Here is a 13,867-nt window from a genome sequence, read left to right as displayed (position 1 = left end):
ATAAATGATGGAAGGAAAGTGATGAAAGAATCAGCGAATAAAATTATATTTGTAGCTTAATGTGATAAATCAAATTTGAACAAAGTTTATTGGTCTCTAGAAATGCTTTCAAAGTCTTGCCAAGGACTTTGGTCCAGTTTATAGTGTAAATATCTTATTATGCTTATAAAAGACAAAACTAACTTACAAGTAACTTTTCAACAAGATAAGGGAGCTTGTTCTGAGTAAATAATTCCCCAATATTGATAAAAAAGTTCTAGTTCCACTGGTAAATTATTTACTCTTAAAACATTTTCCCATGTTTTAGTGGAGCTAATGATTTTTTACATAAACAAACTCTTATATTTTGATTAAAAGTTACTTGTAAGTTAGTTTTGTCTTATTTCACACGTACCAAGAGATTTTCACAGAAACTAAACAAAAATTCTTGTGTTTTTGCAGTGTTTATAATATATTAACAAGATAAACAGAAACGCCACGGCACAATATTTGTTTTTTCTTAAAGTGAAAAAAAAAAATCCTAATTTGAGAACTAAATTGCCATCGAAATACTTTTTTCACATCACGAGTCACACAGCCAACAACTGGATGTTACTACTGGCGAAAACCACAAAGAAGACAACAACAGGAAGTAGTAGTTGGAAGATGCATGTTTTTTTAAACTTGTGAACAAACTTATTCATGTGTGATTTTAATTGTTAAGTGTTATTTAATAAAAACACTGCAATTGTAAAATTATGTGTTTTTTTTTAAACATTTTACAGACATTTGTGTTAGAAACTGAGCTACTTTCAGGGACAAACAAACACTGCAACAAACCAGTCATCACTCTACCAAGCATGTGACTTTATTTCAGCTGAGAAATTAAAATCTCATTGGCTTTAACAAGTGAAACATGGTGCGATTCGCACTAACACCACGTCTCTGTATGCCTCAGATTACAGTTGATTTGATCCAAATGTAAAGCCTGAGGCCACAAATCTCTGCTCTCTGTGTCGTTGCTTTTTATCTCTGCTCAGATGACACACGCTGCAGTTTAGAGAGCGTCGTGTCAATAAAAGACTGGCTCTGTTTAATGAGCGGCCCTCCGTTGTGTCAGGTTAATAATCTGTGTCATAAAGATTAAATGAATGTTGCCGAGAAAAAAAAGCATGAATGGGACTTTGTGCTGCAGAGTTACGGTAATCAAAGTAGGTCACTTTGAGGGTTTGTTTGTTCACGGCTCAGTGAAGCTGGTCTGTCAGCACAATGCATGAACACCAGAGATGAATGTTATGCAAACAGTAAGCTAATGATTCTAGGAGAAAATTAAAGCTGCAGAAGATAACTTTTATGTAAAAAATGTTTTAATACATTTGTTAAAACTGTCTCCAAGTCCCGACAGTTTCTTATAAGACAAAATCTATGAATGAGAATCCAAATGCTACGATATCTGTCTGAAGAAATGCATCAAAAACAACCAATCAGAGCCAGGAGGCGGGTCTTAGCGCTGTCAATCATGTTTGTGTACATGCAGCTAAATGTGGTAATGTTTACCATTACAGGAAAACCGTTTAAGTGACCATGCTAACTAGCCTTTAGCATTCGGAGGGTGCGCACATGCACTGCAAAAACACAAAATCTTATCAAGAATTTTGGTCAAATTTCTTGTTCAAATATTTTAGAACATTTGAAATAAAGAAAACAAACTTACAAATAACTTTTTAGTAAAACATAGAAACTTGTATTCGGTAATTAATTCCTTAATATTTAAAAGAACTAGTTCCATTGGCAGGTTAATTAAATTATAACAAGATATTTTCCCATGTTGTAAGTTAATTTATCTGGCAATAGAACAATAACATGTTCATCAATATTAAGGAATCATTTGCTTCAACAAGTCACTATATTTTTCTAACAAGTTACTTTTAAGTTAGTTTTGCCTTATTTCAAGTGTATTAAGATATTTGGACTGGAGACTAGACAAAAATTGCTTGGTAAGATTTTGTGTTTTTACAGTGTTCCTGGTTTTAGTCAGCAGCAGCAGCAGCAGCTGGAGGATTGAGTTTTTAAGGACACTGTTGCAGTAATCAATGCGACTAAAGGGAGTCAAACAAATTTTTTCGGTTTATTCAACGCTGAAAAACTAATCGGTAGAATTTTCCCAAACTGGAATTGGCAAGTCAGGCTTTTTAAAAGATCGGTGATCGGCTAAAAAACATCTGTGAACTGCTATTTTCCCATGGGCTAATCCAGCTAGTGGAGCTTCATTTCAGACATAATTAGTCTGAAAGTATTGATGCTGAAGAGTGTGGTGGGTGAAGGGAACCTTAAGGGGTTAAATTAAATTTCCTCTTCCTGTCCAGAACAAAACATCTGCTGTACAAAAACGAGTCAAGCTTCACAAATGCCTGACGCCCTCACAAGAAAGTTTTACATGTCTGCAATCTTCGGTTTTTGGGTTTAAAACTCAAACTATTTAATTTATTTTCTTTATGTCCATTTGTGTATAACTGTTTGACTTTTATTTAGTGTTTTCTGAGCTTTTGTGGATTAATTCACGCTGCTAAACAGGTTTTTTTTTAACCACAGCTTTCCCGTCTGCCATATCAAAGGACCAGGCTTTGCCACCTCCGCCTGAAGCAGCTAACGCCTCGGATACTTGACTCAGCAACGGCGGGTCATAAACCTGACACGCACGCACACGCACACACACACACACACACACACACACACACACACACACACACACACACACACACACACACACACACACACAGCCCTCCATGTAAAGCTACACTGCTTTGCCTGAGGCGGAAAAAAAAGACAGAATGAGTTGAAACGACTTCAGTATTACAGTCATAAAACATAATAGCACAATTTTTCCCTTTAGTTTAACTCGAAGGTGGAACAGCACGATCAAAATGTAGATGCAGTTTTCTTCCTGGTAATGTAACGTGAAACTTTGCCTCCCACAAAGAAATAAAAGTGTCCTCCAAAGGAGCGTGAGTATGAATGGATGGAGGAGGACCAGCCGCTCTGTAATTATGTCCATTGTGTTTTCTTCCTGTCGTACAGAAAGGAAACCTTTCCATCCCAGTCGTGGTGCTGACCTCGGTTTCTGCCTGATTTTCAGCTGATAAAGGCTTATCTTCACCCTGTCTGGTCTCATTTATATAGAACACACACAACATAAATAAAAACACTTCCAGAAACATTAAACTGCATTCCTGCCTGAAGCAGGCTCTGATTTTTAAGGAAAAAAACAACATTTTACCCTTAATTTAAAACTAACATTTCAGTTAGTCAACAATATATAAGAAGTAGACATAATAATTCACTTCTAAAATAACAAAAAGTCTCTAATTTACAGTAAAATACCAGCAGCTGTGGTTGTCAGAATTTTTTTTATTAATTCTGGTGAAATTATTATACAGTAAAATGATAAATTTAGAGACTGTAAAGGACGTCTCTAATTTACGGTGAAATACTGGCAGCTCCAAATTTACCATAAAAATACTGTAAAGCTGAAAAATACCAGAGCTGCTGGTAATTTCAAAAAATATTCGATTAATGCAGCCGCTGGTTTAACCCCAAGCGTGGAATACTTTAATAAAAAATAAAAAAGTCAGACTTTTGTAGAAAACAGATTTGAAATACTAAAAAATCTAAAACTTTAGCATTATTGGACATTTTGGGGTCAATTTTCTCAGCAATAAAACGAGGATATAGGTCAGTCCATCTTCTCTATTTCTTCTTTTAAATGAAAAATATAACATAAATTCTCAAAAACATGCAGTCGGAGGCTGCACAAAATTATTCCGTGGGCCACAGACGGCCCCACAACCACACTTTGGACCCCTCTGATCAACTGTGAAACTACATTTGAATCGGATACGAACAGAAAATTCATGTAAAGCAACAAATACTGTGTTTCCTTTGTGGCCTTTGTGATAACAATCCTGCAGTAACTGTTATTTTGCAGTTTCATGGCATGCTAAGTGATAACATCCAAAGAGGGTGTGATTCTGCAGGGGACCCGGAGAAGTGAAGGAAAGCAGCCAAATGAGGCCAGGAAGCAGCACGAAGGCCGTTTATGAGTCTGAACAGCAGCCAGGGTGTCAATCCCCTCATGGAGCATCTGAGGGGCTAAAACTGGCATTAATGTGTCTGTCAGCGAGCTCCACTGGGTCACATTACACAGTTCTTCAGTAAACAGGCCTCATACGTTCCAAACAGAATGACGCGTAACCACACAAACACACACTCGCGCTTCCAAACTGCTAAACCAGAATTAGCGCCCTTCCTTCCAGGAATGCGCCCCAACCCTGAGCAGGAAATGATGTCAAAGTTTTTTAACACCAGGATATATTTATGTCTGTCTATACAGATGAGTGTTTTTGCACTGGAGGCGTAGGGTTATTGTTGTTGTCTTCACATTGTTGGGATGGAATTAGCTCACAGTTAACGACTGATGCAGATTCAACATGATGATAGGAGAAGTGAGGCGTTTGTTTTTGTTCTAGATCAGGTTATTTAAAGTCACAGTTCTAAACATTTCATGACTCAAACCACAGATTGAATGAAGATCTTCTGCACATAAAAATGTTTCAAACGGATGGATGGATGAAAGAGATGAGTGGTTGAGATGGGACAGTGGTGGTTGGATGAATACACAGATAAATGGATGAATTGATAGGGAGGTTGAATTATCATCCAACCACCACAATAAGTGGTGGTTGGATGTATAGATGGATGATTGGATGAATGGATAAGTGGTTGGATGAATAGCTACCTGCTCATGTTTAAACTTGGTGATGTCATGCATTCATTAGCATATCAGTGATGTCATCAGGATGCATCATATTTACATCTCGAAATTGTATTTAATTGCATTGAACATTTTCTTCCATAAACCGTATCTTCAGTCAACAAAAAGCAAAAAAAAAAAATTAAAGTTCCCAGTTTATAAAACTGAATTTTTTGAGACAGGAAGTTTTATTTTGAAGTTGTGGCCAGCAGCCGGGACGCCAGCATACGAGTTTACCTGAGCTGAGCAGGTGAGCCGGCACACAGCAGGTGAAGTCGGAGGCAGCGTCTCTCACTTCCTGGTCCTCGTCCTGCAGCAGCGTGAACAGACTGCGCCACAGCGACACGGTAGCAGCAAAACCTAACAGCAGAACGGGAAACCCAAACACTGTGAAGTTCTGGACCCGGATGGAAGAACTGGGTTCTGTTCTGCTGCTGCGGCCCAGACTCACCCAGCGGCAACTGAGGGTTGGTCATCAGCGTGGATGAACAGGTGACCAGCACCTTGGCGACCATCAGCTTCACCTCCACCGGCTGCTCTTCAGCAGAGCAGGAGGACACCAGTGCCCCCCACTGGGCGAAACACGCCACTGCACCCAGATCCTACATTTAAAACAAACATGAATATGAATATGGAAAAACAACCTGCTGTTGAGTTTAACAAATACATTCAGCAGTTAAAAGTTGGAGATGAATCGTTGGATGAATAGACAGGTGGTTGGATGAATAGACAGATGGTTGGATGAATAGACAGATGGTTGGGTGTGGTTGGATGAACAGAGTGGAGGTTGGATGCATAAACAGGAGGTTGGATGAAAAGGCTGGTGGTAAATAAATGTAAATCACATGTTTAGGAATTACAGCTCTGAGGTTCTTACCTGATGATCAGAGCTCACCAGCTCCACCACCAGCTGGGAGGCCAGTGTTACTGCAGCACAGAGGAGCTCCACACTGAAATACAACATCAAACATCTCATATAACCATCAAATCTCAGCTCTGCTGCTTTATATTTATTCATTTTAATCAGATGCTTTAATTTCTACTCAGCAAACTGAACTCCCTAAATCAGTAGTGGCCAAACTTTGGACATGTCAACCCAGTTTACGAAGATCAAAATACTTTGTAGGCCTAAGTTTTGTTTTTTTTCCCAGTTAAATACATTTATTTACTGAATAAGTTTGTATGTTTTTTCTTTTCACCTTGGACTCACTTGCCTTCCATCATCAGTGGTTTTTATGAGAAATAGATTTAAAATCAAATGATTCGGCTTGTAAACATTTTTCAAAGTCAGGACTTTTTATTAAATTTTTATCTGCACCAGTAACAATTGTACATATAAATGTGTGTGTATGTATTTTTAGTCACTCTTGTAGTTTTTCAGTATTTGTTTTCTGTGTACTCCAGTAACCAAGCAACAGCATTTCATTGCCAAATTCATTGTTGTCAATAAAATAAGAGTGAGAAATGGAGTTCCACAGGGTTTTGTACTTGTTACCCTTTTTCTTTTTATATAATTTCACTTTGTAAAACTTTTAAAAAGGGATTGTTGTTATGCTGATGATATTGTGATATATTTCTCAGTTTATCTTACATAAAGGAATCAAGTAACAGACTACAAGTATGTCATAATAAATCACTATGTAGTGAATTGTTTTCTCTAAACAGCTTAGTACTAATTGAGACATGATGGTCTTCTAGGTCAATACAATACAAAACAATTACTCAGAAAATCCCCTGATTCTATGACTTCAAATCAATTTGAAGTAATATTTAAGAAATAACATTCACAAATAAAGGTCATAGGGTCCAATTAGGGCTTCCTGCCATCCTTCACACACTAATACCTCCACTTTCTTGCCTTACTGTACACAAAAGAAGTGTGCTGGTACTCACCACGACATTTCGAGTCACAATAGCCCGAGTGCCATTTAATCACATGGCAGACAAGGACAACCGGCAACCCAATCCCACCCCTCCTGAGCTCTAATCATAACCCAGGGGCCGCGCTGAAGGGAAAGTGGATCCCTGTGTGCAGAGATTGTGGCCAGGAAAAGGCTTCACAAGGCTTTGTAATCCAATCCTTATTCAAGCCTGTATTCTCTTGTCCGGGGTGAGAAAAGTACAGCCCTGGCTTGTCAAGAAAAGGTGTGTGTGTGTGTGTGTATGTGCCAGTGGACGTCTAAGGGCTTACCGTCTGAGCACAGACACATGAACTGGAACACCAAGTGCCAAAATGAGTTTGCGGTAAAAGACGGAGGACTCATGACTCACGACTCTTTCATAAACTGACAAAAACACTGCCTCATGCCGGGCAGGTGTGATTAGTCTTACAGCAGAATAATGGTGCAGATGAAGGCCTTTGAGAGAATAAATATCAGCTTTCATCCACAGAAACACTTCCACGCCTTGGATTTTATTTTGCAAATGCCCCCTCTGTGGCTGGAGGGACAGTAAGCTAACCATAGAGATGCTGCCAAACAAGCACAATAACCCCGAAGTGGTGCCCAGGTGCAGCCAGTGACCCTGTGCGTCCCCTCCTGCATGGATTCTCACACTGAAAGCCCAGCAGGTACCAGCAGATATAAAATCCATCAGAACTAAAAGCTGTTTTGATGCTATTTGGACAGAAAGTTAAAATAAGGAAAGGACCTGCTGTGTCCCATGTTTGTCTTCATGCTAACAGAGCCCTGTTGATCCATCTAGAAAACTGCAGCCGAAACACTGAGTTCTTTTAAATAAAAACTAAAATCCACCTGTTCAGAGAAATGTAATGCTGCTTCGATCAACTGCATGGTGATTTCTTTTTAATTTTCTTTATAAAAAATTAGTTTTTATCAGGTAAGACTCTTTGAACTGCCTTCCTGCTGAAATGTGCTGTACAAATAAAGTTGATTGATTGTATTCCTTTAACTTTCAGTAGTTTGATTGCCTTGTTTCAATGACTTTGTTTCCCATTTACAAGTTTATTAATTAAAACCTGATTTTAGTTTATGCTGTATTTTCCCTACTAATCTGAATTAATCTGAATTACAAGATACTTCATAGCAACCACCAACGTCTCTTTTGAAAAAATATAAACTAATTTACAGCAGTTTATCTTTAACCAATAGCTCTCTATCTTGGATCTGATGAATATCAAGATGACACAGAAGTATCCAATCTTTCAATATTTACGGTTCTGCCTCAGACCTCATGACTGCACAGGATTCCCAAAACTGAAAGTTACTAATTATATTGCCTTGGGATCATGTAACAGTTGTACTTTACTTATCTTGATACATTTCAGGGCTTCATTTCATACTTACAGTCATAAGATTGTAAAGAGTGAGAAATGAAGTTCCACAGGGTTCTGTACTTGTTACCCTTTTATTTTTTATGTAATTTTGCTCTGTAAAACTTTTAGAAAGCATAAAGTTTCTGTTATGCTGATGATATTCTGAATTTAACAGATTAGTAATAAACTTTGGTCTGAACAAGACATCAAATTCAGACGCCCTTATGGTCAGAAAAGATAATTTTTTTACCAACCTGTGAGTAAAGTTCTCAGCCAGAGTCAGTAGGTGGATCAGAACCTCCTTCTGAGACAAAGTCTTTGCACCGTCCTGCCACAAGAGCTGAGCGCTGGAGCCCAACACACACAACACCTGCAGGACCTGAGAGGAGCAGAGGGAGGAAGAGAAAGTCAGCAAGCTGTCCTTTCTGCCAGCTCTAGTTATTTTAGTTTTCCTCTTTCTGCTGAGCTAACATTCCTGCAGCATTCTGGAGTGCAGACCTGGAAAGAGAGAGTGGGTGCAGGCTAGCTCACGGTGGAAGTATTTGCAGGTCATTTCCCACTAAATGAGCTAAAAAGGAAACTTACAGAGAGAAGTATTGTTTCCATCTATGTTTTTATGTGTATTTTGAAGTGTCACTTTAGAAAATGTTGATGGAAATGGAAAAAATTCAAAATAATTTCCTCAATTTCATGCTTGCCTTAGAGGGGTTCCAAAAAACAGGAAACATTAAAAAGGAGATGGAAACACATTTTGTAGAATAAATTCCAACATGGCAAACTTTCCCATCCAATGGTGGGTCCAAACCTCCAATAGGGAGGGGGGCTGTCGCTCCCAAGAGTAGCCAAGGAGAAGCACTGTAGGCTGGGAAGGGAGAGGCGGAACGCTCCCTTCCACTGCTGGGTCTGTGCCTTACCAGAGGTATGAAACAATATGTCTCACGTTTGGAGGTTTCTCTTAAATGTACGGTCCATATCATTTTCCAATCTCTGCTTCCTCATTAGGAAGAAGAGACTGAACAACACGGCGAAAAGACAAATCACAACGTGGCCGAAAAACGTCTCACAATACAAGAGTTTCATGTAAAAAATGATCAATCAGTTTTCTTTTTAAAAAATCTGACATATCACCCAACTGACGGCATGACTTTTCCTCTTTTATCCACAGTTTTATCTCAATGCCATTGTATTTTTATTTTTAAGCTAAATTATGAGCCATAGTAGCAAAACCTAAAACTGCTGCTGCACCAGTTACTCAACAGGTTGTTGCTAGGTAACAAAGAGTAAGTGAGTTGCTAGGTAACAAAGAGTTACCTGGCAAGTTAGTTGTTGCCACCCATAAATCCTGGATTTAGCCACGTAAGCCCAGTGAGATTATTGAATATTCTCTCAAATGTATTATCTATTGTGAATATCTATATTTATTGTCCAGCATGAAAATCTGACAGAAAACATGCTTAACTTCTATTTTTCCTTTTGAGACATTTTAAAATTTTGCTCAAAATTCACATGACAAATGAATGGAAACGTAGCTACAGACACACCAGAAACACAATGCAGCTTTTGTGTGATTGTGTGTGTCTCACCTTTGCTAAACACTGCTGGTGTCGCTCTTGAACGGCCATGTTGGTCAGGTCGGACACGGTGGTCTCGCTGAGCCACAGAGGCCTCCTCTTGGCTTCGTCGTCCTCCTCTTCATGGAGCTTCCTCAGGATACCCTCCAATGCTAGCTCCCGCACCTCATAAAGCGGGCTACGCAGCAGACTGTCCAGGACCTGCTGTCTCTGCTTGACGCCTCTCCACAGGTCAGGACAGTCCACACTCGCACTGAGGCCCACCTGGGCGAGGCTGAGCAGGTACTGCGTGCTGCCGGGGCCAAGCAGAGCCGAGGAAGAGTCGGAGGTCAACAGTTCAGAGGCCATGAGGATGGAAAGTGTCGTCTGACGAAGAGCGCTGACCTCTGAATCTGAGATCCACATAAAGGTCGACGTTAGCCAACAATGAAGGTGACAGCTTGGAATAAATTCAGAGCAGTAGGTAAATGTACTCGTGACAAGTGAGGAAGATAAAACATCAGTTTTGATAGCGATATGAAGGTATAATGATTTATTTTTATCAATTTTAGGTTTTGGTTTAAGGGTTTTCCGCTAGCAGCTGGACTAGCATCTATAAGCTGCTGCTGCAAAACATAAAGATCAGTTTCCCTCCTCTCTATTTGATTTTGCTACCATCCATTAAAGAATCATTTTCAATGAACTGAATTAACAGAGGTCTCTCTTTGTTCAATACTGGAAAGTGAACACCTGACCCAGGGCTTGCATTAGCATCTTTAAATTTGAAGACTATATTTGTATTCTGTCTTTCATCAGTTGTGTCTCTTTCATGGACATAGTAATTTATGGTGTTGCTACTGGTATGAGCTATATTTTTTACCAGTGATTGTACACCTTATTCAGTGTTTTTCCCCTATTTGTATGACTTTTTACACTTATCTATTAATGGTTTTACTGATGGTATTGTTTTTGTGAATTTTTCACGTTTTTGGCCATAGAAAGTACACCTAGCTCAGTAATATTTTTCTCAGTTGTCTGTTATGGACGGTCTTTGGTAAGTCTTCTGTGTTTATTGTCGCAGAAAGTACATCATTCTGTTTCCTTTTACAGCTGAGTCACATTTATAGACATTTATGGTACTGATATTATCTTTGTAAACTCTTCTGTTTTTGTTTATACCGTAGAAAGTGCCCCTAACCCATTGTTTATATTAACCACGTCTTTTTCCTAGACGTAGTCATGAATAAAGCTTTACTCCTTTTTGCATTCATCCATCTATCATCATATTTTGAAATTATATTTAAAAAATTGGCTAAACCTGAAGTATAAACATTGAGAATTTGCACCAGAACATTTCTTCCACTGGCTTTTGAATATAAATGATATTTCTAATATTTTTGACCAAAGAAAATAACAAAATCACAAATTAAGACAAGTTTGTGAGGTAAACCACAGACCAGCACAAGGGAGTTCTGCTCCTTTCTATTTGTTTATAGGAAAGGACCAGAGTTGTTCCAACCCTGGCACCTGTGATCACACACTCAGGATGTCCACACACACTTGAGTGTGCACTTCTATTAAGTATATTCCAGTGGCAAGTCAGCTAAGGAGAAACTTAATGCCAAACTAAAGCTTCACCCCACCCTGCAGAATGTCTTCAGGACTACAGAGACCCGGGTTTAACAGCCAACTCAATTAGTTTAAACACACACACATGCACCTACACGCACGCACACACAGACACACACACGGCTTATGAAATCTAGTGCAACTCTATCTGCCCCACTCAAAATGGACCCTGACAAAAGAGCGGGAAACGCCGCATTCCTCCAGAGATGTTCTGCGTTACTGTGGAGGCAGGCAGAGTTACTGCAGAACCTGATCCTCAAAGCGGATTTGGGGGCCAAATAAGCAAAGTTTAATGATTATAATAGAGGTCTAAGGGCCAATAATGGCAGCAGCAAAGAAGAGAGAATGATGACTGAGGGAAAGGCGGGTTAGAGAGAAACCCAGCAGCACAGAAGAATGCTAATGCTGTTAGCTTGACACAACTTTGAGGCTAATGCCTCAACTATTTCCATTTACTTCACCCAAAAACAGACAGAAAACCCCTTATCAATGAAATAGACTTATTAATAATTGGTAATTAAGTTGAAGATTAATTAGCATGTGACAGAAAATTTTCTTAGCGTAAGAAACTATTTTAAAAAATGCTTAGTCACTAGTTGCAATGGTGATTTCTTCCATTTTTAAGGCTTGGGGGTAAAAGCAGAATAGTCCTATAGTAATATATATCTGACTGGTTACAAGAACGTTTTGGTGGCCATTATAGTATGTATTTAGGCATATGTAATAATTTATGAAGGAAATGTTAAAAACAAACTTCAGTTTCAGTTTCGAAGGAAAATTTCAGAGCAACAATATAACAAAAGTGGATTGTAGTTTGGAAAAGCGCAGACAATAATCTGAAATGGTTTGACAGGAAACCTTTGTTCTGACAGCAACTGGTTAAAAAAGCTTACAGTTTAAAGCACATATTTTACATGCCAAGAATCTCAAACTTTCCAGCCTGGAGAGACATTTTTGCCTCCTGTCCATCCACATAAAACTATTTTAGAGCCACCAATGTTACATTAGCTTTTAAAAAAGTCAACTTTTAATTACTGATAAATATCAACCACAGGAAATTTGGTGTAAATATTAAAGAACCAATATTTTAATGTCTGTTTTTATTTTTGAAATAAAGAAAATCATAAAATTGCAAGTGGACAAATGGATACATTAATGTAAAAAACACTTATAAGGAAAATAAAAAATAATCACTGGTGCCTTTAGTGTCATTTTGTTGCAGAAGCTCAATGTAATTATTTCATGAATAAAGTTTAGAAAAGCAGGTAAAACCTTCATTTGTTAATACATTTAAAAACATTTCCTGGTTGTCTATAGTTTTTAACCAAAGATATTAAGAGGCATTGTGGAAGGCATAAAGCACTAAACTCAGTGTTAACGTCTCAAAATGTCTGCAAGATAACCAGTGATTGAGTAAAAACCTTTACAAAGTGAAAGTAGGCATAAATAAATTTAAAAATGATGTATAAATTGTTTAAACTATGAGCTTTAAATCAGTTTTATGTGGCTGAACCCAAGAGTTTGCTGAAAGCTCAAGATATTTGAAAATATTTGTATCTATGTTGCTAAAATTCTACAAGATACCAAAATGTGACATAAGTCAAAGAAAGTCAAACTCGTTTAAGCTTGAAATAGTTTTTTGGTTGTAAAGTTAGACAGAGCTACGGCGCTCCAAACGGACCAGTTTCCTCACTTATGTGACCAAAATCCCATTACACTATATGACGCATCTCCACTAAAGGTACTAGCAAATAATTACTGATTAACATAAAATCTTTGTTAAATTTTATTTTTGGATGTGTTTACAGAGTTGGATCAAAAACTGTGAAGAAGAAGATATGAGCCAAACAGCAATGAGCACACTCTGGCATCCTCGTTAATTTTAAGACCATAAATGTTCCTCTTAAAAAAAAACAAACCCAAAAGCGAAATAAAAATAAGAACTGAAACTATAAAACTTAAATAAAATTCATAATAAAACGGTAAACTTGTTTTTATGATGTCTTTGTTGAGGAGGACAGTAGAGGAGGGAGGAATTACTTCCTTCACTAATGAAATGCGTTCCAGTGAACCATTTTTCATCCGGGTTCATAAACAGTCATTGTTCTCCCACAGCTGCGTTTGTTTAAATCCATCTACAGGTGAAAAACCGCAGCTGCTCCAAACCCACACTCAAATAAACCCGGAGTTGATATTTTTGGATTTTCTGTTGAGAGCATGAAGAATGCAAAGCTATTAAAGGCAGACAATAGGGAATTACTCAGTATTATACTTTAACACACCACACAGGGTCTGTTACATAAAGATTTGCCTATTAAGTGATAAAAGTGGCTTTATGATTTACTTGGTACTTTTGAGACAGACATGCTTGCTTAAATAATTTTTTGGCAGAGGTGCGAAAAGTAAAAAATAGCCTAAAACATTAAAAATAAAAAAGGATGTTAAAAAGTTTACTCGAGTACTGATCGAATTATCAATCATTTAATGTTAAAAAATGACATCAGATGGACCAAAATTGAACGTTAAGTGGAAGTTTTGGTATTTTAAGGATCAAAATCACAATAATTCATAAAAGTAACAAAACATAACAAATCAGTCAAAATATATTTTTTCCCCAAATCAGTT

The 13,867-nt window shown here is 37.9% G+C and overlaps 1 protein-coding gene across 2 annotated transcripts in view; it reads right to left on the bottom strand.

The window, feature by feature from the left end:
* thada (THADA armadillo repeat containing) overlaps positions 1-13,867 on the bottom strand; it is a 92,244-nt gene that overhangs the window by 6,323 nt on the left and 72,054 nt on the right. For both annotated transcript variants that reach the window (XM_055029365.1, XM_055029364.1), the window contains 5 exons: positions 9,647-10,026; positions 8,318-8,442; positions 5,667-5,739; positions 5,241-5,391; positions 5,027-5,149 (listed from right to left, as the gene is read on the bottom strand). In XM_055029365.1, coding sequence (XP_054885340.1) covers positions 5,027-5,149; positions 5,241-5,391; positions 5,667-5,739; positions 8,318-8,442; positions 9,647-10,026 — 852 coding nt within the window. The remainder of the gene's footprint in view (positions 1-5,026; positions 5,150-5,240; positions 5,392-5,666; positions 5,740-8,317; positions 8,443-9,646; positions 10,027-13,867) is intronic.

Source organism: Poeciliopsis prolifica, unplaced genomic scaffold, assembly GCF_027474105.1.
Source record: "Poeciliopsis prolifica strain line A6 unplaced genomic scaffold, Auburn_PproV2 SCAFFOLD005, whole genome shotgun sequence".
Classification (NCBI taxonomy): Eukaryota; Metazoa; Chordata; class Actinopteri; order Cyprinodontiformes; family Poeciliidae; genus Poeciliopsis; species Poeciliopsis prolifica.
This window is presented reverse-complemented; position numbering and strand designations above follow the sequence as displayed.